This window comes from Misgurnus anguillicaudatus, chromosome 1 (assembly GCF_027580225.2).
Source record: "Misgurnus anguillicaudatus chromosome 1, ASM2758022v2, whole genome shotgun sequence".
Taxonomy (NCBI): Eukaryota; Metazoa; Chordata; class Actinopteri; order Cypriniformes; family Cobitidae; genus Misgurnus; species Misgurnus anguillicaudatus.
This window is the reverse complement of record NC_073337.2, coordinates 31,489,711-31,515,135: the sequence shown is the minus strand read 5'-3', so window position 1 is coordinate 31,515,135 and position 25,425 is coordinate 31,489,711. Positions and strand designations below refer to the sequence as shown.

The following is a 25,425-nucleotide window of genomic DNA, read 5'->3' as shown; positions in this document are numbered from 1 at the left end:
GTAAAGTCAGCAGACCAAAGCTCCTAAAGTATCAAACATTTAATAAAAGACTTTCACATAGCGTGTTACGTTACGAGCACACAAGTTATTCATCAGACACATTCACCTTTACTAAACAATCAAGAAGAAGTGATAGACATAAATTATTTGATTATTTTCTGCTGCAGATGAAGTTGAGTTTGTGAGATTGAGGACGGCTGATCCAGAGATGATCTCCTCCAGACTGAACTGCTCCAGCTCTGTGTTCAGTGTTGCAGTCCATCAGTTTTGCTTCGTTTCCTGGAGCCCAATTCTGATAGCACACGACCTCTCCTCGTATCCAGATCCAGAGATTCATTTGACAGTAATAGTGTAACCCCATCCACACAGCGTCAGTAGAGGACTGATGAATCACGTCTGTCACCATGAACTGAATCTCCTCTGAATCAACTGAAACCAGATCAACATGATTCTCTCTGCAGTATCTCAGAGCTTCAGACCAGCTCAGATTCATCTGGATCAATATCAGATTATCTGAACACACAACAAACACAAACTACACATCAGATCAAAACAAACATACACCACAAACACTGAACTGAGATCATTTTTACAGGCTTTAAAGGCAGTATTCCAAGGCATGAAGGCATGGTAGAATCCAATGTTTGTGTTACTTCCTGTCTCCTGATATACCTTCATCATATTGTGCTACATTTCTATGCATGTGTGTGTGCGGGGAATGTGATTGAAATTTGTACTTTGACTTTTTACATCATTTAACTGCATTTCTATTGAGAAATTAGTATTGTAGTAATGAAATATTTGATGTTATCACAAAGATGATCTCTGTTTATATTTCAAACAGAATTTCATTACGCTGACTATGAAGTTTGTCTGAATGTGTTTCCCAGAGCTGCATTCATGCCTCTGAAGTCATTGCCTCATGAGACAGCGAGACAACAAGTCAACTACCTTTGATTTCATACGCAGCTCATGTTCACAGACACAATAATTGTGAAGTCTTGTTGTTATAATTGTGAGCTTTATTTCCTGTTTACTCTGATTTGTTTTCTGATCAATATCATTAAACTGTGATCCTCAACCTGTTGTGTCTCAGAGCAATCATTACAACTACATCTATCTATAATAGAGAATAAATTTGATGTATTACTGACTTGGAGGTGGTGGTGGTGATGATGACGGTGTTGATGGTGGTGGTGATGATGATGATGATGGTATGATACATTCATAAGACACATTGAGGTATTTGTAAGTTCCAGAACAGGGGTCAACAGTGAAAGCTGTATTATTCACATTAATAGAACAGCTCAGCTGTCCATCACATCTGTGAGAAAAAACAAACAATGAATAGAAAGATGAAGATCAGATGAATATAAAATAAAGATGATTTGAATATCTCTATAAGTGTAATGATATTAACTCTTCTTACTGATTGGTCAGCACACTTAGAGTTTTACTCAGACTGCAGTCAACATTTGAAATCTGATCAGGTTTTCCAGTGGAGCAGGTTGTGTTGTCTGTACGCCCATAATTGGCTGAAATCACTTTGATGTTTCCCTCATCTGTTGATAAAATAACATTAACTAGAGATGTATTATTCATATTTATTTAAATTACATCAGTGAATATTTATTTATCATTATAATTTGAAAGGTCTTATACAGTGAACTTACCACAGCTGAGATGAGCAGTGTTTGATTGACAGGTAACTAGTTAGTCTAGTAGCCAGCCCATAGAGCCCCATTGTGAACCCGGAAATGTTGAGTACACCAAGGTTTTGTTGCATGAATGGGAAGTGTGGGTCCCCAGCGTGCAGGGACTGCCGGATGCTGATTTGCATATGTTGAGCAATTTGCATGGTTGGCATAATTAGCAATATTGGCTTGATTATCCATTTTGGTCACGTGTTTTGCACTGTATGGCCAATTTCTACAATATGTAAGTGGTTTTAGAGGTTTTAGAGGATTCTGATTTCATTTCTGCCACTTTCAGACTTAAAAATGTTAATTCTATAACAGATTTGGATAATTTAGACACTTTTTTATTATTTCCGAACTAAATTTTAGGTTATTTTTATGGTAAACACTATATTCTCACATTTCAGATTCACAAGAACTCATGCTCTTTGATGTGAATGTTGATAACCTCAATATGTTTACATTTCTTGAGGTCTGGTCATGTTTTTATGCAAATAAGCTGTTGCAGTGAGCTGTTGTATATACAACATACAAGTATGTTGTAAAGCAAAGGAGCATAGTCTATTTTTTTTTTTTTTTATGTTTATTTTGATCTTTCATTTCAGTACAATCATACATTATATTTCAGTTTACATAATGCTCATTACAATCTCAAAGTGTTTTAACAAATACAAGTATGAGCAATTACATGCTGTTTTTTTAAATGTAAATTGTACTCTAGATGTGTTCAGTTGTTTCAAAGTGTCCTCTTTTACACAAAAAAAAACAAAAAAAATAAAAACAGAAAAAAAAAAAAGAAAAACCCACAATTTCTGGTAACTATATACATCCAGGGTAAGAACATGTGTCTTATTTAAATTCAATCCTTAACATCCTCAAGGTGGTTTAGAATATTCTCAAGTTATTACATACACATACAAACATATATTAGTAATATATACATTATATATTACTCTTATCTATTAAACTATAGAAGCAAAATCTGATCTTCTTTCTGATACGTATGCAACCCAATTCCTCCATTTTTCCAGAAAAACATCTTTCTTTAAATTGACAAAAAAAGTAATCTTTTCCATCATGTATATCTCTATAGTCACATCTATCCAGTCGTTTAATGTTGGTCTCTCTTGTTTTAACCATTTGCGTGTGATCGCCTTCTTACTGGCTGCTAAAAGGACACCCATCAGATATTTATTATCTACAGCCATAATTTCTGGGCCTACACAGCCAAAATAGAGTAGTTTGCATTCTAGAGGTATGTCTCTTCTAAAAATATGCTCAAGAGCATCCTGTAATTCTTTCCAATATTCTTGCATGTGTTGACATTCCCAGAATATATGATAATGGTTTGCTTCATTACATCCACAGTTTCGCCAACATTTTGGAGTGTTATTGCTGTATTTGGCTGTTTGTATTGGTGTTATAAAATATCTAACAATATTTTTCCAGCAGAACTCCTTCCAATTAAGTGACCTAGTTGATTTCCACTGAAATTTCCATATATTTGACCACTCTTCATCAGTGAAAATTATTCCACTTTCTGTCATCCATTTCTCTTTTATATAACTTGTAGAATGTTCCTTCATATTTATTAAGCTCTTATATATCTGAGAAACTATCTTATATCTAACACCCGATGTATATGCTTTTTTAAGCAAGTCTATTAGTGGATTCAAATTATCTTTGAATTTCCCTTTTATTTTTTTATCATAATAACTTCGAACCTGAAGGTATCTGTAAAAATCTTGATTTTCTAGTGAGAGTTTTTCCTTTAATACTTGGAAGCTTAAAAGTTCACCTTTTTCAATGATTGTGCAAAAAGAGGTTATTCCCTTATTTGTCCACAATTTGAATCTGTTATCAGACTGATTTGGAGTGAAGTCTGAATCATAAGCAATCCATTTCAAAATAGAAGTATGTTCCATTAGTTTAAATTCTTTTATTACAGATGCCCAGACATTTAAAGTAAGCTTTGTCCAAGGTTCTTCTAGCTTATCTATATATTGTCTTAAATTATTATCTGCTAATATTGTTTGTACAGGAGTATTCTTTGTAGTATAGCTTTCCATATCTTTCCAAGGGGCATTATAATGTGGGTCACACCAATTCACTACTATCTTAATTTGCGCTGCTGTATAATAATCTTTTAGTGAGGGAAGAGCCCACCCTCCTTTATCCTTTGGAAGCTGTAATGTTTTAAAGCGTATTCTGGGTTTTTTCCCTTGCCAAATAAAACGTGAAAGCATTTTATCCCACTCTATGAATTGTTTTCCAGTTATTTCTACAGGTAGACATTGGAATAGATAGAGGAATTTTGGTAATACATTCATTTTAATTGCTTCAATCTGTGAACTAAAACTAAAAAAGGGAATTAGATTCCATCTGGCTAAATCTTCTCTGATTTTTACAGTTAGTGGATCAAAATTCTTTCTTTGTAATTTTTCTATATTTTTTGTCAAATGGATGCCTAAATATTTAAATGATTTTGTATGCCATTTTAACAGATATGTATTTTTTATATTTACAGGGGGATTATAATTATATGAAATTATTTCTGTTTTATCAATATTTAATTTATACCCAGAAAGAGGGCCAGAATTCTGAAATTGTTTCATAAGTTGAGGCAGAGATTTGGTTGGGTCTCCAAGATAAATCAGTATGTCATCTGCATAGCAGGCTATTTTGTGTTCCACTCCTTTTATAGTGATACCTTGGATTGTTTTATCCTGTCTGATGCTTTGTACTAAGGGTTCTAAATAGAGTGCAAATAATTGTGGGGACCATGGGCATCCTTGTCTAGTGCCTCTTTCTAATGTAAATGACTTTGACAAGCAGCCGTTAATCTTTATTTTTGCAGTTGGTGTATCATAGAGTGCCTGTATACTTCTAATTATATCTTCGTGGAAGCCAAATTTACGTAGAACCTTATAAAGATAAGCCCAGCTGACTGAATCGAAGGCTTTTTCAGCATCTAGACTTAGAATCATTGATTTTAATTTATTTTTCTTGATATGATTCATGACTTGCAATGTACGCCTAATATTATCCTGTGTCTGCCTCTGACGGATGAAGCCTGATTGATCTTGATTTATTAGGTTGGGCAGGAATTCTTCCATTCTTCTGGACATAATTGATGTGAAGAGTCTATAATCTACATTTAATATTGATAAAGGTCTATATGATCCACATTCTAACTTATCTTTGCCTTCTTTTGGAATAATAGATATAACTGCATCCTTCCAAGATGGAGGAGCTATCGCATTCTTTAAAACCCAATTAAAAGTACGGACCAAAATGGGTATTAGTTCCTTCTGGAATGCTTTATACCATTCCCCAGTAAATCCATCCGGTCCTGGGGATTTATTAGACTTTAATTTATTTATAGCCCTTTTTACTTCATCTGCCGTTATTTCTGCTATCATCGTTTTATTTTGCTCATCAGTAAGGGTAGGTAACTCCAATGTTTCTAAAAAACAATCAATCTCCTGGTTTCTATCTTCAGGCATTTTAGAATATAATTTCTTATAGAACCTTTCAAAACCATCTTGAATGTTTTCTTGTTTGGTTTGTATTTTATTGGTAATAGGATCCCTGATTTTGTATATAGTTTGATCTGCCTGTTGTTTTTTTAATTTCCATGCTAATATTTTCATAAATTTAGATCCATTTTCGTAATATTTTTGCCTAGAAAAAATAATTTTTTTCTCTATTTCCTGAGTATATAGCATATTAATTTCGTTTCTTGTTTTTTTTATTTGTTCTAGTATGTTTGGATTTTGTTTGTCCTTATGTTCTTTTTCTAATAAATTTAATTGATGCTGTAATTTTTTTAGTCCCTGTTGTCGAATTTTCTTTTTAAGTGAGGCTAGTGCTATAATTTTACCTCTTAGTACTGCTTTTGCAGCATCCCACAATATGGGGGGTGTGACCTCTTCATTATCATTAGTTTCTAAATAAGAGTGAATCTCATCTTTAATACTTATTTTAAAAGAGGGATCATTAAGAAGATTCAAGTTTAATTTCCACAAAGTGTCCTTAGATTTGTTATCTAGTTTTACTGTTAAGTAGATTGGGGCATGATCACTAATATCTATCGTTCCAATATCACAGCTTGTCACTCTGGTCCTATCTCTATTAAACATAAGGTAATAATCTATCCTAGTGTAGACATTATGTGGGGGAGAAAAATGTGTATAATCCTTAGTATTTGGGTGTAAATCTCTCCATACATCAATTATGCCAATATCATTCATCAGTGTATTAATTTTCCGATGGATGGGTTTAGAAAAGGTAGCTTTTTTGTTTGAAGAGTCAAGCTCAGGCTGTAAATGTACATTTAAATCACCTCCACAGATCAGTATACCGTTTGTTTCAGAGGACATAATCTGAAAAATCTTTTGAAAAAAGGAGACATTACTACCTGGTGGGGCATAAATGTTAAATAAAGTAACATATGTTCCATTCATCACTCCACGAACAAAAATAAATCGACCCTCTTTATCAGCATACTCATATTCCTTTTCAAAAATAACCTGGTGAGATATCAAAATAATAACTCCTCTCCTATGTCCTGTATGATATGAAGAATAATAGATCTGGGTGAATCCCAATCTTTTCAATTTGTCATGCTCAGTGTTACTCAAATGTGTCTCTTGTAAATATACAATATGGGCCTTTTCTTTTTTCATTTTGCTTAAGATTTTTTTTCTTTTAATTGGGTTAAGCAAACCATTCACATTGAAAGAGATTACTTTTACTTCATTGTTTGTCATGTCTGTTCAATATAACATTGATATCTAAAGGATGGTTGATGGCGAGGCACAAACCCTGGAGAAACAATAATCGAACAAGTAAAGAAAAGAATATTAGAACTCTGACAAACATAACGAGCTTCCAAGATAGGGGTCCGAAACAAACGACCCTGTAACAAGTTGGTAGTGGCGTCTGTCATGGAGGGGAAGCCTTCTCTTCCATAGTGATGATCAGGGCCCTCCAGTGTACCGTCTTTACATGAGATACAAGGGAACATAACTCACGTGTCCGACGTTACGACGTAGTGTGTTGTCATTCAGTAATACGAGGAGTGAAATTAAATTAACGATTTAAGGTCCAAAGTTTTCCTCTTTTTATAACATTTATATGCAGCCTCACATTATCTTCTATATACATGTAGACGTTCCCTGATGTCTGTCGATCTCGGAGCCTTTTTACCTATTGTTTTCCGGTGTGAAACAGTCTCCCAAGACGTGCGCTCTAGTTGCTCAGCGAGTGATTCAGTCAACGATGTTTTCTCCACGTTGAACCCTCTTTTCTCCATATCCAGATACGCTTCCTCAACTGTGTTGTAGATGCGGGTTCCATCTTCATAGAACACACGTAGTCTTGCCGGATAGGGGGTCTGGAATCGGATCTTCTTTTCTTTCAGCACCTTTTTCACCTCCGTGTATTCCTTTCTTTTTTGAAGAACCGTAGGGGGATAATCATGATCAAAGTAGATTTTTTGTTGACCCACAAATATATCCTTTTTCATCCACGCCTTTCGGATTACTTCTTCTTTTGTTTTGTATCTGAGGAATTTCACTACAATCGACCTGGGTCTCGCGTTTGCTCCAGGCTTGGGTGCAAGTGCGCGGTGTGCTCTTTCCACGAGTAGTTCTGTCTCCGGGGGAAAATCCAAAGTCTCTCGCAGAAGTTGTTCGATGTAGTAAGTCATGGGGTTTTTCTCGGCGCCTTCTGGCACGTTGTATATCCTTATATTATCTCTTCTCGATCTTCCTTCTTGATCAATCTGTTTGCTTTCCAGCTGCGACTGTACTTTTATCATTTTTTGCATTATTTCTTCCACGCTTTGCATTCGCGTTTCAATTTCTTCAATGCGATCTTCTGCGTGCCCGATTCTTTGATTTGTCTTGTTTAATTCTGTCTTAATATCATCCAGCTGACGATTATTCTCTTTGCGAAAGTTTTGAATCTCCTCCAAGATCCGTTCCAGATTAATTTGCGGGGTTTTATCCGAGAAGTTTGTTGACGATTAGCATCTTGCTTCTGAGCTAACGCATGTGTTGCGCCGACGGCTGCTTCTTGCTGTCTACATTCGGTTTCTGGGACCTCCGTGTTAGTTTTCCTGCTCTTCACTCTCGTTTCCATTGTTGTCCCACTATTACAGACTGTTTAAAAGAAAGTTTTTATTTTTCTCAAGATTTAGTGGAGCTTTTAATTAGGTCGTCGTCGGAGACGATGAACTACGCTGCCATTCCCTCAGTCGCCGGAACCGGAAGCCAGCATAGTCTATTTTTAAAGTCGAAATTATCCTTGCCAATATTTTTATATTCTTATATCATATTTATGTTTTCACATTAAGATAAAAGGTTATAATGAGTTATAATGACAGTTTTGTTCAGTATATTGTGAATTTCTATTCAGATCCATTTTGTGAGTGAATCTGGTGTTCAAAAATTAGTTAAAAAAATTTGTATTCTTCTTTTTTTAAATTCAGACTTCTTGTGATTTGATCAGGAATGGATTAAAAACATTTGATATTCAGTGTTCTTGCTGCTTTCTAAAGTTGTCGTGTAGTATTAATTTAACCATTCGGATCTAGGTTTAAAGGACAAGTTCGGTATTTTACACTTAAAGCCCTGTTTTCAGATTGTTTATGATGAAATAGAACAGTTTTGGCTGAAATTTCGACATATGTGGCTGCCCTGAGAATTTTTGGGTGTTTGTGTTTCACCTTACACCTCTACAATGGGTTTAATGGTGCACTGGAACAATCCTTTCTAAAATGCATTAAACTTTCGTTTACAAAGACGTGAAACTCAGCGAGTGGTCAGGGGTGTTCACTGATATGCTCACACAAAAATCGCTGCAAAAGATGCTATTTCACTATTTCATCATAAACAATCTGAAAACAGGGCTTTAAGTGTAAAATACCGAACTTGTCCTTTAAGTACTTTCAAAACAAAGAGAAACGTTTTGATCAAGTCGAAATGTCAGGAAAGAAGTGTCTGTTTGCACCATGCAGTGGCAAAAATAGCGACTTTAAAATATCTTTACAATCAGAGGAACTCTGTAACCTTGGATGGAGCCCGTATGAAATTTACAGAAAGCGCAAAAGGCCCCCAGCACTGAAAGCACTACCTCCTACAGAACGTAATATGCGCCTTCATGGAAGACGTGCCCACCTACAGGTGCTACTATGAAAATCAGCTGACCAGCCTGATCCACCGGTTGTGGATATCACCTTGTTTGGATGGGACAAGAAGATGGGTCTAAAGGAAGGAGAGGAACTGCTTATGCCCACACAGGATTCAAGTCCAGTTGCTCCTCCTGCTTTGTTAGATGTTGTCAACTGTGGTTTCAAAGCTGTGTTGAAACCTTGTACATCAGCAAAGTGCAGCTGTGTAGCTGCAGGTCTGGGCTGTACCAGTTATTGTTCCTGCAAAGGCAATGATGGTATATACTGCAACATACTTACACAACACCAAGAACACAAAGAAAGAGATGAAGGGTCTGGAGAAGATGATGACAGAACAGAAGAGAATAGTGAAGATGATGAGGCTGCCTTATTATTAATTGTGAGGCATAGCAGTTTGCCTGAAGGTGGTAGCCAGTGTGTGCTTTGGTGCTGTGGTGCGGAGGTAAGGCCCTCTTGGTTAGCCTTCCGTCTGGCGGGCTGACCCGGGTTGCCCAGACTCAGTTTTAACTCTTCCGTTTGGCGGAGTTTTAACTGGGTCCTCATTTGATTTTGCGACTTGCGGACCAACCTGGAGAGCACATCTGCCATTCTGGCATGGCCCTAGTGACTTGCGGGGCCTGTCTTGTATGGCATGTATATGTTGTATATTTACATGTTTGCCTTGGTGCAGAGGTGAAGCCCTCTGGCTAGCCTTGCGTTTGGTGAGCTGACCCATGTTGCCCAGACTCAGTTTTAACTCTTGCGTCTGGCGAAGTTTTAGTTTACCCGATTACTATGTATCATACAGTTCCAGGATCCAAGTTATGTCAAATACCTGCATTGGTTTTTCACCCAGAAATGCATAACATTCAGCCTTACAAAGATTCATTGTTTATCCAAAAAGCTATTTTGAATCTTCAAAAGTGTCAGGAGGGGATTCAGCCTCACTCTCACTATACCCTGTAAACAAGGAATCAACATTTATAAGTGCACTCATGATTCTGAAATGTTAGATTATTGTAATTTACCATAAAATATCCTAAAATTATGACTGAAAGTAATAAAAATGTGAATAAATAAATCAAAATTTGTAATAAAATTAGCTGTTTAAAATGCCAGAAATGAAATCAGCATCATCTAAAACCTCTAAAACCACTCACATATTGTAGAAATTGGCCATTTAGTGCAAAATATGTGGTCAAAATGGACGATTAAGCTAATATTGCTAATTATGCAAATTATGCAAATTGCTCAACATATGCAAATTAGCATCCAGTAGTTTCTGTATGCTGGGGACCCATACTTCACCTTTCTGCAATAAAACTTTGGTGTACTCAACATTTCCGGGTTCACCTAGTTGGCTACTAGACTAAGTGTCTTCACACCTAGAGTCAGAAATGAGTAATGACTTAGTTAGATGTAGTGATGTTTACTGTTAACCTTTATTAACTGAACGCCTGCATTTACATTACACGTCTAAACACACACTTCTGATATTCAGGTATTCAGCCAATCACAACCCAGTGTGTCAGCTGGCCAATCAGAGCACACTGTGCTTATATGATGAGCTTTTTAAAAATGATAAAGACAGAGGGCAGAGATAAGCTACAATAATGTATAGCAGTACTTCTCAAACTGTGGGCCGCAGTTTCATGACATTTTATAAAATACATTAATTTAAATTCTGTGTAATAGACCCCTTCAAGGTTTGTAAACATTGAATGACTATCAGTGTTGGCAATACGCCAAAAAACCATGGTTACTGCACTTTTACCACAAAAACCCCTGGTTAATTTTCGCAAGAGGTGGCAGCATGTGACGATGTGGGGTGCTTTATTAGATCAGAATTACAGACGTGAAGAGGCTCTTTCTAACTCTGCATAAGTTGCACATTACATAAACATTCTTGCGTTTCACCTCAACGATGGAAAAGTAGTGCTTATTATACGTTGTGTTTGCGACTACTACCTTTGAGTTTGTTGTACTTGTCATCGCGCTGTCGTTGCGGGTGTGTGGAACTCGGACGGAATGCAGTGCGAGGACCAGGCTGCCTGTGAGTGGCTAGCAGCATCACCCGCTGCTCGTTGAGAAGAGAGAGAGATACATGCTCTCGCGTCAGTCTCCAACCACGCCAGAAAAGTTCGCTCGATTTGTCCTAGTCGCTTTTAGTAAATAAAGTCGCTAAAGAGGTTTAGAAAGTTGCTAAACCTAGTAACAAAGTCACCAAGTTGGCAACACTGCACTGAACTTCTCGGACTGTGCATGTGTTTGCGTATGATCTCTGCCTGCTTCTGGTTGGCTAGCGATGGAAATTAAGCCAATCATCACCGCTTATGTGGTTGTCCCACCCCCTCTAACACACACACACCAATCAGCATCAGTTATGTGTCTCTCAGCCCCCAACACACACACACACACTAGAGACAAACATTGGCTGCGTCTAAAACTACATACTGTATAGTAGGTACTGAATTAGATGAAGTACCTACTTACTTGGCATTAAAACAGTAGGTACTGTATAGTATGAATCCTGGTAGTATAAATGAGATTCGGACGTACTACATCCGCCATGTTGCTACATAACGTGACATACGTCGTCATCACGTCATGTCATTTCAGCGCTAAAACAGCCGCGTGCCTCTTCTTCTTTGTTGGATAACTCCTCGTCCGGGGCATCATGGGATAGTGAAGTGTCCATCGTATGCACACTGCAAAATCTAACCGGAAGTAGTAGATCATCCGGGTACTTTCGCATACTGTTTTTCGAATACTATGTATTCGGACATACTACTCGCCTCGCCTACTGCTTTTCGCGTACTATATAGCATGTAGTAGGCGGTTTCGGACGCAGCAATTGCCTGTCTGCATGAGAGAACCTACTCTGGTGAAAATCGCTTTAGTGAGATTAATTATAGTAACGCGCAGCATTTATTGTCAATAACGGTAACGGCGTTATAACGGGAGAAACAGTAATTTATTTGATTACTCGTTACTGAAAAAAATAACGCCGTTAGTAACGCCGTTTATTTATAACGTCGTTAGTACCATCACTGATGACTATCGGGTGCGCGCGCAGCATGGGGTCAAACTGTTCATACCATCCAGGCTTTATAATTTAATCTAACAGGGCTGAAAAATGATGACTTACCTCAAATGAAGTGAGCACTACAAACACAAGCCTCTTTGATATTTGCATTGTTCCAGTCTGCACGTTAATTGCTTGCAGCCGCAAATGTTGTATTTTTTTGTTTTTGAGATTCTGCATGAATCGCGAAAACATAACGTCAGACCTGGTGCGATTTTCACAGCCCACAACGTAAGTAGGCATTTTTGACGATACCGAATAATACGCAACTCAATCTGCTGTAATGACTTTTCTGACCCTGACATGCGCAGTGGGAACCGCCTGTGACGTGAACCGTGAAGGGGTCTATTAAACCTCAGAAAAATAAGGTTACTAACCAACAGCACTATATTGTATCATTTAATATGTTTTGTTTAATTTAATTTGTTGCATTATTTGTTAAATAAGTTTAAGGATGTTTTGTCATAAAAAATTTTTGAGGGGGGCAAGAAGTGATGGACCGTATGGGGGCCGCATGCTGTAAAAGTTTGAGAACAACTGATGTACAGTATGTGAAAAATCTTGTGTTTCTGAATCTTAAAGCATGTTAACACATCACAAAATAATGTTTGTTTTTATAAACCATCACGTGACGACTTCTCTTAGCATCACTCAAAGAAATAAACTGTAACTTAATAAAAACTAGTAAGAAATGATACTGAGTAAAGTTACAGTCATCTTCTGAAGATTTAAATCTGAGATCATTTTAATAATGATGAAACTTCTGTCATCAAACACACGTTGACTTTTATTACTCACCTTCATGACACACAAAGGTCAGAGACTTACTGCAAACAACATCAATCCATTTATCCTGATCTATCACACTGACTGCTGTACAACCTTCAGAACCAGCATAACCATTAGGTTCATCAGACTTCCAGTATCTGAATCCAGATTCACTTTTATCTGACCACTCCCATGAGTCACTGAACAGACCAATCCAGACTTCAGATATGTTTTTGTCATTCATGATCTTCTGAATCTGTTGATTCTCAGTCTGATTCCTCACACTGATCAGATCAGTATGATGCTGTCTGCAGAAGATCTGAGCGTCTCTCCATGTTTTATTAGAAGTTTCAATGATGAATCCTTTACTGCTCTCTGTTTGAGGAAACAGAATGATAGTTTCAAAACTGCTTTTAAAACTCCCCCCAGCCTAGAAAATGCACTTTTAAATATGTTTCTAGCAGAAAATGCGTTGCCAGTGTGTGCGCAGAAACATTCAATTATTATACATTATATAAAATCCATCTATTCTTCTTTGTGTTATGTTATTGTGATTTAAAACAGATTACACAATTACATAACATAACATGAATATTAGCAAAGTGTTCTTAGAACTATGTTTCTTAACTGTAATCTTTCTTATTGTTGTCTTGTAAAGCATGTTTTATGTAAGGAATAATTGACAACACAGGCTGTTTAATGATTTGAAAATAATGTGCTGTCAGGTCTTTAGTTTGATTTCACCATGTTGTCCTGTGATTTGTTGTTTGTGTGCCCTATTGATTAGCCTATTAGCCTATTATTGCTAATTTGAGATATTATAGCCTTTTTGTTTAAAATTAAACATGTTTCAAATTAGGCTATTATAATGCTGTTTTTATGCAAACATGTATGTTCTGCTTTTTCAATGGGTTGTCTCAGTTCTTTTTTAGCACTAACAATCACAGGGATTTTCAAACAGTTTATCACTATAGATTTCATGTGCTAATTGTAACGTGGTGCTTTAAAGAAAGCATAGAATAGGTGAATCCATGTGCAGAAGGTGTTTATTATGTAAAATCCCAAAAAGGGCCAGCAAACAAATCCAGTAGGGCAAATCCAAATCGTAAATCCAAAGACAGGCAAAATATATCAGGGCAGGCAGCAAAACAGGCAATGAATCCAAAAACAGGCAGAAGTCAAACACAGGAACAGATATCAAAACAGAATACAGGTACAGAAAACAGGCAGATACAAACAGGATGGCGATGTAATAATCAGCCCGGAACTGGTGTACAGGAAGTGACTTAAATACAAAACAGACAGGAAGTGTGAACTGTGACATGGCATGATGAGTTTCAAAATAAAAGCCAGAACAGAACAGGATGTCAAAATAAAAGTCCAAAATACAAAAATACACAGAATACAAGAAAACACAGAACAAAACCTTACACTAATTTGTGATCACCTTTCTTTGAAAATAAGTCAGTTACAAATCGTTTCCCCTTATTTAGTTTTTTTCCCTTCTCCTGTTTTTCCTTTCTTTTTTGGTGGCCTGATTTAGCTTCCTTTGAGGGGCTGTCCACACGGAGACGTGTATCACTGCATACGTATAAATTTGTTATCGTATTGGCGTTTCATCCAAACGGATCCGGCGTTTTGGGAGACTGAATCCGCTATTTTTTTGAAACCGGGTCCTAAAGTGGATAAATCTGAAACCGACACCCTTGCGGTTTCGTCTGTACAGCTAATCCGTATATTTTGTGAAGCGAAAACGTCATCACATCACGTGTCGGAAGCGTCACACGTAACAGCAACCACAATAACGGTGGACAACGTGATTGTGTTCGTGCTACAGAAGCTACTAAAGCCTACTAGCTTTATAACAGCAAAATCTATTGCTTCTATGCAATTGTGGTGAGCAACAGGCGATAATGGACAACACCATACGTTGGTTATGCGCATGCTTAAAGTCTTCTTCTCCGTGTATAGTGTATATCTGTGGCAGAATTACAGCGCCCCATACTGGTCCGGCATATATACTACACCGCTTTCAGTCGGTTTCAGTGGTTTCGTCTTTACAGATTATTTTTTTAGAGCAAGGAAAAAAAATGATCGGATAGGGAATGCAGCGGCTTCGTGTGGATATAGCCTGAGAAATACATTTCAACCCCATCACGAAGGTTTGCGCTCCAAATGACGCTCCACCAGACGATCAACATAAACACAATGCACATGCAGATTAAAGCAATAAGCCCTGCAAAGCAGTGGGTTACCAGTGCATTTTATAACAGCTAAGGGGGGTTGTTAGGCACGACGCAAAGCAATAAAAAGCAATAAGCCCCACTGTTTTGTGTTTAAATTTTATAGGAAAGGAGAGGACACAAGGCTTGACTGATGGTTGAACAGGGCAGCTCTCTTTATTTTCTCTGATGCAGACTCTTTATCACCACCCAGCTTTCCAACTTTCCAACAGGAAAGAGAAAATGAGTTACAATCACAAATTATGAAGAAAACTGCATATAAGATAAGGTGACCAGATTTTTAAAATTAAAACCGGGGACATTTCCTAGTTAAATTATCAAAATATCATTAAAATCTCATTTGTTGTTATCTATGAATTACAAAATGGGGACAAAATGTTTTTTGAAAGTTTTCTTTTTTTTATTGTTGTGGGTTCACTGCAAAAATGACTTACTTCTTACTTAATAGTATTTTTGTCGTATTTTCAGCTCAAATATCAAAAAAATCTTAAATCAAGATGCATTTTCTTGATAAGCAAAATCCCCTATGAAAAATATAGATAAGTGAATTTGTGCTTAAAACATGCAAAAAAATAATTTCTTGAATTAAGTTGTGGCAGATTTTTTTTAAGCACAAATTTGATATTTTGGTCTAAAAATTAGACTTATATTCTTAGGTCATTTTGCCCATCAAGAAAATGCAAAAGATTTTATTTATATTTGTACTGAAAACAAGAGAAAAATACTAATAAGAAAGTAATTTTTGCAGTGTTTCTAATTGAATATTTTCTGTATCCTATTTTCCCCGTTTTTTACAAGAGACATACCCCATCATCAAAAATGACTTCTAAGGTACTACTTCAGCTGATTTCATTACATTGTAAACGTGAAGAACAGAAGGAATAATGCAAAATGTAAACATATTTAGCCTACACAAAACAAATGCTCCGTAACATACTGTGATCAGTTCACTTCATTGGTTTATTATTTTAATTTAACATGAGTAGTTAGTACCTTAAGCCCCCATAATTTAACTGTTTTCATATCTTATGATAACTTGATTGATGATAATGATGCTTTCTCATGTGTCTCGTAGTAAATTCTTCATCGCAAAATCAGTGGCGTGCGCAACTAATAAGTAGCTCGCGGGCGCGGCCCCCTCTACTGGTGAAAATAATCATTACATGATTGCTCCGGTCTGGTACTACATGTTGATCGGGTTTTTCAGTGCATTTGCTGGTTGTTTTGGACATGCTGTAAAACGGGGACATTTCCGGGGACAGCTTCAGTCGGGGACAGAACACCAAAAAACGGGACTGTCCCCGGAAAACGGGGACGTCTGTCACCTTAATATAAGAGCAAGTAAATTCGAATAAAAGATCAAAACTAAAGTCAAATCCAATTAAATACAAAAAATGCAAAACATATTAAAATATATATAAAATGAAATGTCTTTAAATCAGGTTAAATTTAATAATGAAACAATAACATGGGATAGGCCAGACATCATGGTGCACAAAATATAAGTGCACAAAATACTAGTGATGGGACATCTGAAGCGAGGCTCCGGAGCTTGTGTCGAGCAAAAAGGGGCGTTCCAGATGAAGCCCCGATTCGAGGCTTGTATCGTTTCTGTGAAAATCACGTGACGATGACAAACGAGGCCTCGTTTTCTGTTGAATACGTCATTGCTTCATTCTGAGTTTCGCTTACGGTTCGAAACTCGCGCCTCTTGTGGGTTTTGCAGTACGTTTGCATTGATGTTAAAGTGTTGGTTGTAGCGAGTAGTGGCGAGGTTGTAGTGAGTTTCTAGTATAGTTATCATTATATGTCATAGCCTGGATTATATATTATATTACACTTAGTTTAGTAGATTATTAGAGTAAATTATACATAGCCTAGTTCAGTAGATCATTAGAGTAAATTAGCATATGTTCTAATAATACGTAATTATATTATATAGCCTATATTAGTAGTAGTGTTATTATTATATATATATTATTGCTGCTGCTGTTATTATTATTATTATAAGACTAGACTGTATTAGAGATAACCTAGAAGGACTGAGGATCCATTGGGATATTGGAACAAACAGAAGGTCCAATATCCCAATTTATATAAGCTGGCACTGATCTTCTTATGTTGTCCAGCATCATCAGTGCCCTGTGATAGGTTGTTTTCTAAAAACAGAAACCGCCTCAATCCAAATACTGTTAAAAAACGTTTGTTTCTAAATAAAAACCAGTAAACCCTTTTCCATGTTGCAGTTTGCTGTTCCACACTTCCAGTCCCATAAGCATTGCACTATTGCAGCCCCATTTCAATAAGCACTGCACTCATGATAATTTGAAGAGTTTCGTTGCAAAACGAGATAACCACCGTTTTTTAATTGTTCAGAAATCTTGTTTTTTGGTTGTGCATTCCAATTAATTTCAATGCAACTGCAGTTGGTTTGTTTTGATTTAAACCTTCATAACTTAAAAAATACAGCTAAGTAGCACCATAAAACAAAATAATAACATGATAACGTAATAATAAACATGTTTTGACAAAAATGTTAAAAATGAATTTATCTCGTTTTGCAACGAAACTCTTCATTTCTTTATTTTGTTCATTCACTGTTATCACTAACTCAATAACTATTGTATAGTTGAACACAAAGTTGTGTATGTGTGAGTTGTGTGTACATAGGTTAACACAAGCAGAGTAAAATACTTTCTTTAATATACTTTATTCAAAAGCCCACACCATGACAATTTGGTTGCTCAAAATGAATAGATTTGTGTGCGTGTGCGATAGATTGCTTTGCACAGCAGGTGTCACTGGAGAGCACAGTGTTTCATGAGGCTTCGGGTAAATGAACCTTTTGGCGAACCAATGGGCTGGAAAGCCTCATTGGTTCAGGAAGCCTCGTTTGGCCATCACTACAAAATACTGCCTTTAAATGTTCATCTGCCTTCAATAACTCCATGTATACAGAGGCGTCATGCCCATTCAAACTAAGGGGGCACGTGCCCCCTTGGTTTTTTTGAGCCAATGGATTTTGCATCCAACCTCAAAATCAAATAAGCATCCATTAATCTGTTATGTGCACACTATTATACATTCTGTGCTGCATCCTTGTCACTTTTCGGAGATTTTCGCCGTTTGATAGTGTTTTGATCATGCAACATTACTTTTATTCTGGCGGCAGCAGGCTGCAGTCAGCGCAGTTGCAGACGTCATCAGCGTCTGGGCGCGCTCACGAGCTCTCTCTTGTTGCTGGCTAGCTGCTGGATTTTGCTATCTGAGGAATTAAAACGTGTTAGAAACGCTCACAACATTTCCAAACCCCAGTACGGTAATGTGCAGTTAACCTCCTCTGTGTAGAAAATGTATGGTTTTAAATGTGACCGTCTCAACGTTATATTAGTAGAGATTCATAGAGATTCATCTTCTTGGCACAACGCCAAAGTTCGCCAGAGTTCACGCGGGCGCGGAATCTCACATATGAGGTAAAATTTAATGCAAAAATCCGTTCCTCTAATAATTTTATCTAAACACAGTGGCGGCTCGTGACTTCTCATCCGAGGGGCGCGAATTCAAAATAAGTGTTCGGAGTATCATGTGTGTGGTTCCCTTTTCCAAAATATGTGTCATGGGTGTGGAGAGATCATGTGTGCATCACGTGTTTTGTCAAAATAAGTGCCTGCTGCACTAGCGTCAAAACGTATTGTGATAAGAGAGACGCTCATGTTCCAAAAGGCACTCCCTTAACATTAAACTCTGATTAGGCATGAGATTATGCGAGTATCTGGCAAACATGATCGTCTCTTTTATCATAAACCCTTTGACGCGTCTGCAGCAGGCACTTATTTTGGCAGGACACGTGATGCACACACGGTCTCTCGGGGCGCAGGACACATATTTTGAAATTACGTACCACACACATTACGGGCTACATGTTGTGACGAACTTCGCATCGTGCGCCCTCGGAGAAGGAAGTCACCAGCCGCCACTGTCTAAACATACTTTTTAAAATCACTATTGAACGTTAAAATCAATCACGTGGCTATAGCTTATGTCATTTTCGTTGTTTATATACTTTATGGATTTAAAATTACATTCATTTTATATGATAATGCAGTTGTTGTGCAAAATGCATTAATGACAAAATTAAACAAGCCATTAAGACTTAAATAAATAAAACATGCCGTTTCAGATGTAAATATGAGGCTGTTTACACTTGGCATTAACATGTGTTTTCGTCGATCGGATCACAAGTGGACGACGTTAATGCCAGGTGTAAACGGTGTTCAAAACGTTTTGAGCTCGTCCACTTTCGACCACTTTCAACCACATCCAGAGGTGGTCGAAACCACTTTCGATCGGATCGCTTTGGAGCTGCGGAACGCACATGTGGTTGAATGCGTTCGAACAGCCACACGCGACCGCCTTCTCTCCGCCCATTTATCTAATCTGAGGTATTAAACACAAGTTTCACGTCTTTTTTGACTTCTGGCGTGAACATTCGGTGAACAGCGCTATTTTTAGCCTTTCATTGATAAAACTAAGCGGCTGATCTCCGTAGCGTCTGAATGTTGCGCGATCCTATTTCATCAATTGCGCTGAAAATTCAAAGAAAGCTCTTACATACTCATGTACAAAACACTGTGCAGCATGTTTACTTGCTAAACAAGCAGTGCACTCCGACATTATATTAGTTTGCGTCCATATAAACTCATAATTACTCCCGCTCGGGTTTGAATGACAGCAGAGAGACTCGCCCACCGTCTCACAGACCACCCCCTCATAGTATTCAGCACAGAAGCGGTCGAAAGTGGACAAAAGAGACGGATTTAAATACCAGGTGTAAACGTCATGTGTCTCTCTCGTCCACTTGTGATCCGATCGATGAAAACACATCTTAATACCAAGTGTAAACAGCCCCTATGATGCAAATGTGTCATTATTCCGATTGAATAGTATTTGATATTAAAATTAGTCATCACTTTTATTTTGGAGGTTTTTGCATGAAAGCAGGGGTTTTCAGATTGTTAGAAATGTAAGTGCCATGGAAAAGACTGAAAGCTCTATAATATTTCGTTTGATGTCTGTGTAGCCTATGCACAAATTTCTGTGAGCTGTTGACACTGTGCCCCCTTAAAAAAAATTGGTGCATGACGCCCCTGCATGTATATTTTAGCTAACAGCAATAAAGTAAGAAAATGATCCCAAATAACATGGATGGGCATTTTAAAATAATTATTTATAAGGATTGCAAAAGAGGGAAACAGAGCATATCTTACCTTTCCAACAGGAAAAAGAAAATGTGACTAGGTAATAGCTCCACCCCCACAAAGGAAGTGCTCTGAACCCAGATATACAACACACAAGATACAGCTCCCTCTAGAGGACAAACTTTTAACATCAATCCTACATATACATTAACATTTATGTCATGCAACTGTTGAAGTGATGATCAAATATGCTTGGAAGCATGCTTAACTCTTTCCCCCTCAGAAGTTGCCACCCACTTTTAGTTTAATGCCTTACATAAAAATGATCTCCTTTAAGTAAACATAAAATATCAATTGAAAGAACAGACCATCCGCTTTCAAACAACAAAAAACTAGTGATAGACCGATATATCGGCCGGCCGATATATCGGGCCGATATTTGCGAGTTTTATGTGTATCGGCATCGGCCGATACGTGGCTGCAGTGTTTGCCGATTTTTTTCCGGCATTATTTACAGACAGTGATGGAAGCCGCAAGCGATTGCAGGTCATGTGACTAAAAACAACCGACCTTTCAATGACAACATCAAAAGATGGTTCCATAGCACCCTCACCTGTTTTTACTATTTGTTAAATATAGTTTTTTTTTAAGTTCAATAAATGTAACTTTTTTATGAGACTTGTAACATTTGGCATCGTCATTGTGTCAGTTTTATGATGTAAATTGAGTGAGCAAAATCAGTATCGGCTCAAGAAAATCGGCTCAAGAAAATCGGCAGCCTGTATCGGTCATCGGCTAAGGCTGATGAAACAAAAATCGGTATCGGCATCGGCACTGAAAAATCCATATCGGTCGATCCCTACAAAAAACCCCGTTTCATCCTACCTTCATTTGTTCTCTTATTACCTAAAATTTTCAGCTAAAAGCGGAGATAATTCCATTTTTGTAAATAACGTTTGTAAGAGATCAGAATCAGTCATGAGTCATGAACAGTAGTCCTACACAGTGTTTTTAGTGTTAAGTGAATGCGTCAGTGTTTAAGTTGTGTAAGATCGCCATCTAGTGGATAATAGCGGAGATATACATTTGAGATAGAAACTTCTCAGGGAGAGTTTTCTCTTTATTGACGAGATGACTCAACAATATTTATTGGCATTTATCTGGATATCACCATAATTGTGCAATTGTAGACAAATAAAAATATGATTAAAGACTGTGGTGTTTATTTTCAGAAATTAGTATGCAGCAACAGTGGTGCAGTGATACTTATGTAAAGCGGTCTGAACCGTGGGGTTACCGGGGTATTTTATGACGGCTTAAAATGCATTTCAACTAATCAGAATGAAGAACCAGAACTGCCCATTTTAAAATAAACTATTTGGTGCATTAGTAAGAGGTGGGACTGTGAGACTTTAGACAGTTTTTACTTATACAAAATGTACTCAGTCAAAGTTATTCAGCCAATACACTAACTTTACATTTCATCTGACATTCATTATGAAATTAAATTAGGAAATTGAAATATCCAGGAAAAATAAAATATATTCCAGACTTTTCAAGGGCCCTCTCTCCCCTTGGGGCCCTGGTAATCAGTAATGGTTTACCCCCAGTCTGACGCCCTTGATTCTGCTGTCATTGTGGTGTCTTGACCCTGCCCGGCTCATTTCCTTATTATTATTCCATGTCCCTCAGCTGCCTTCCCTCATTATCACCTCATTCCTTCCTCTATACATTGCCCTTATGTTTTCTGTCGTGTGCCAGACCTTGTTGCTAGCTTAGCTTGTGATAGTCTTGCTATTTCTCAGTTTTTAGTTTAGTCGTCTCCGTCAAGCCTTGCTATTCTTTATTTTTTTTCCTGCCCTGTTAGATCCTAGGTTTGTTGCTTTAGCATCTCTTCTGCCCTCCAGTCCAGACTTCTCTCCTCCTGGTTGCTGTAGCTCTTTCTTCTGCTCACCCCTCTGCTTCTTTTTTGTATGGTGACTGTGGAGGCTCTCCTTCCCCTTTTCAACAGCCTTGGCCTGTCTACCTTCAGTAGAGTGCTAAATCCAACTTATTATAGACTGGTTATCGGCCTGCCTTTACCTCCTTGTGTATTGATGCCAATCACTGCTGACCTCAGCCCTGTGGCCTGTTGTCTGGTATTCCGGCAGCTCTACCTGGCACCCTGTCTGTATCCTGCTCCCTGGCTGCCTGCTAAGTCTGGCCCTGCTCTGCTTTCATGAATTGGTGTCTTTAACCTGCACGTGGGACTCGCTGTCATCCCTAACACCCACGGTGTTATGGGTTACAACATTGAGTGTGCATTAATTTCGTATAATTCAAAGGACCGGAGTCAATTATTCTTCTTACACCACGGTTGCCACAGATTTTGCTCTGTTGGTATTTTGAAACATTCTGCTGTATTGCTGCACTTGTGTGTACATTAGGTCTCTATAAAATACATTTACAGGAGCTTTAAAGACTGGTCTTGGATGTGTGCAGATCTTTTAAATTCTTGGATGATTATAAAGTTTACATCTGATGATGTTTTGTTAAGTGAAGGTTTGATGTTTTTTTATGAAGCTTCACTCACCATTGTAGCAGATGAAGTTTGACATCTGACCACAGTACTTATGACGCCATAATCCATTTATTATATAAACACAATTACCATCACCATTTAACAAGTCTTGAATTTCCCAGTTTGTATATTTCACAGGATCACCCAGAGACCACTTCCATTTATAAACACTTGATCTATTTAGTCCAATCCAGACACCATTAGTCAGACTGTTATTCACACTCATCATCAGTTGTTTCATGTCATTGATGTTGTTGACTGTGGCCAGATCTGTGTAGTTTTCTCTACAGTATCTCTGAGCTTCAGTCCAGGTCTTCATCATGTTTATATAGTGATAGCGGTGCTGAATGCATTCAGATAATGAACAGAGAGCTATGAAAGGAAGAGATTATTGTGTTTATTTATTAAAATCTTTATAACTGTGTTCTACAGTACACTCTAAAAACAAACGGTGCTATATAGCACCAAAAGTGGTTCTTTGCTCGTAATCATAGAAGAACCGTTTTTAGTGCCATATACCCTGGTGAAAAACAAATATACTTTATTGTATTTCAAGTATATTTAACTTTGCAATAGTACATTACAAATATACTTACAAAGGAATGTACTTTCTTTAAACATATTTAAAGTATGCTTACAACATATTTGCGCGTATTTTTTACAATTAAACTTTTAACATACTTCAAAATAATTATACTTTAGTATATTTTCTAAAAGTATACTTTAGAAAAATATACTTAAAGTTAAAGTTTTGTGCAATTTTTAAAGTATACTAAATTTAAACTTATTTTAAAATGTATTTTAGGTATACTTTATCGGTATGCTTAAAGTTATCATTATAATAATGCACTGACAGTATATTTCTAAAATACATTTTTAAGTATTCTTTAGAAACAGTATATTTTAAGCACATTTTGAAAGTATATGGGGTGTACAAATGTATATTATTTTATGGAGAAATAACGTGGGCTTAAAATTGTTCTGTTACATTTTTTATTGTAGATGTATACATTTGTAATATACTATTAACATAATAAGGTACACTTTAACTTCACTATAGTCAAGCATTGGATAAACCAATGAACTGTGTTTTACCACAAAATAACCATGGTTTTGCTAATAATAATCCATACACCAAAAAAAAAAACATGGTTACTAAACTTTTACCACAAAAAAAAACCCATTAATTTTCGTAAGGGGAATATGAGTGTTTGTTTTTTTGTAGTTTTTGAGTCAATTGCATACCGCTTTTAGCTGTACACATTAATTAACTTAAACAGTTTTCGTAAATGCATTTCAGAGAAAAGTGAATTCTGAGATTTGAATAATGCATCTGACGTGTGGGATGACGTCACGACGCACGTATTTTGATTTTTACCAGTCGTTCAAGTCTGGCCCTGTCCCAAATGGCACACTTCATTTGGACTTTCAGTCTTGTGGCCTTAAATTGCGCATGGTTGCTTATTGTACAAGTCCATAGGGTGTCCCATTTGTCATTTTTACGCTTCGAAGTGTGCTCATCAGAGCCCCCTTTGCCCCCTTGATGCGGTCTTCGGCGAAGCCCGCACTGCAGCAGGCTTTGCGCACTTTACCAATCCAGAAGTCCTTGCGAAAGAGCAATCAGACCAATCAGACGACGGAAGGGAGGAGCTCACACTGACGGGCAACTTCTCTACCTATTTCCGGTGTGATGCTCGAGTCTGTCCCAAAATACGACTCCGTTGCACCCACGTGGACTCGCATTAAGGGTCCCTAAAGTCTGGACTACGTGATGTCATCAAAGTGTGGACTCTGAGGAGGACCACAAGTCCGGAGTGTGCCATTTGGGACAGGACCACAGACGGATTCAGTCCTAAGGTACGTTAAAATATCTTAAAATTAATATATTTGATTATCGTTTGACCATTCTGAAGTTTATCAGTAGACTATCATATTTCGAATGCGAAATGTTGTCAATAACGCGGTGTCTAACTCGCTATTAGTGATAAGCTGCTGTGTAGCTTAGCTTAGCTTATAGCTAATGTTAAAGGTTTGAAAGATAGCACTGTTAGCCTGTTATATCGAATTAGTACACCCGATTGTTTTGTTAAATATATGTATTGGTGTGTATGTATATGTTAATGAAAAAAGGTAGCGTCAGAAAATCTGTTTTTTTAATGTATCGTGAAAGTTAACCATTTATTGACTGTTTAGAGGTTGTAAGGCTTTTACCTAACTTAAAGGAATAGTCTACTCATTTTCAATATTAAACTATGTTATTGCCTTGACTGGGAGGAGTTGGTGCATCCCTCTGTCGTCTGTGTGCGTGCGCGTGGGCGCTGGGGCGCGCTGCGACGCTTCGATAGCATTTAGCTTAGCCCCAATCATTCAATGGTACCATTTAGAGATAAAGTTAGAAGTGACCAAACACATCAACGTTTTTCTAATTTAAGACGAGTAGTTATACGAGCAAGTTTGGTGGTACAAAAGAAAACATATCGTTTTCTAAGCGAATTTAAAAGAGTAACTATATTTTATGGCGTAATAGCACTTTTGGGAGTACTTTGAGTCGCCTGAAAAGTCCGCTCCCCTTCTCCCTCTCATAATGGGAGAGGAAGGGTGTTACTGCGCCGGGTCGAAGTACTCCCAAAAGTGCTATTGCGCCATGGAATGTAGTTCCTCTTTTGGGTCCGCTTAGAAAGGCGTTACGTTTTGTTT

General features: G+C 37.4%; 1 protein-coding gene across 1 annotated transcript; it reads right to left on the bottom strand.

The window, feature by feature from the left end:
- Positions 1–24,148, bottom strand: LOC129432422 (C-type mannose receptor 2-like). Its single transcript, XM_073870434.1, has 4 exons — positions 24,091–24,148; positions 22,737–23,100; positions 12,758–13,095; positions 1–513 (listed from the first exon to the last, which is right to left on the bottom strand). Exons 1-4 carry the CDS (start codon positions 24,146–24,148, stop codon positions 152–154), a joined length of 1,122 nt encoding a protein of 373 aa, XP_073726535.1. The 3' UTR covers positions 1–151.
- Between the last annotated feature and the right edge of the window lie 1,277 nt (positions 24,149–25,425).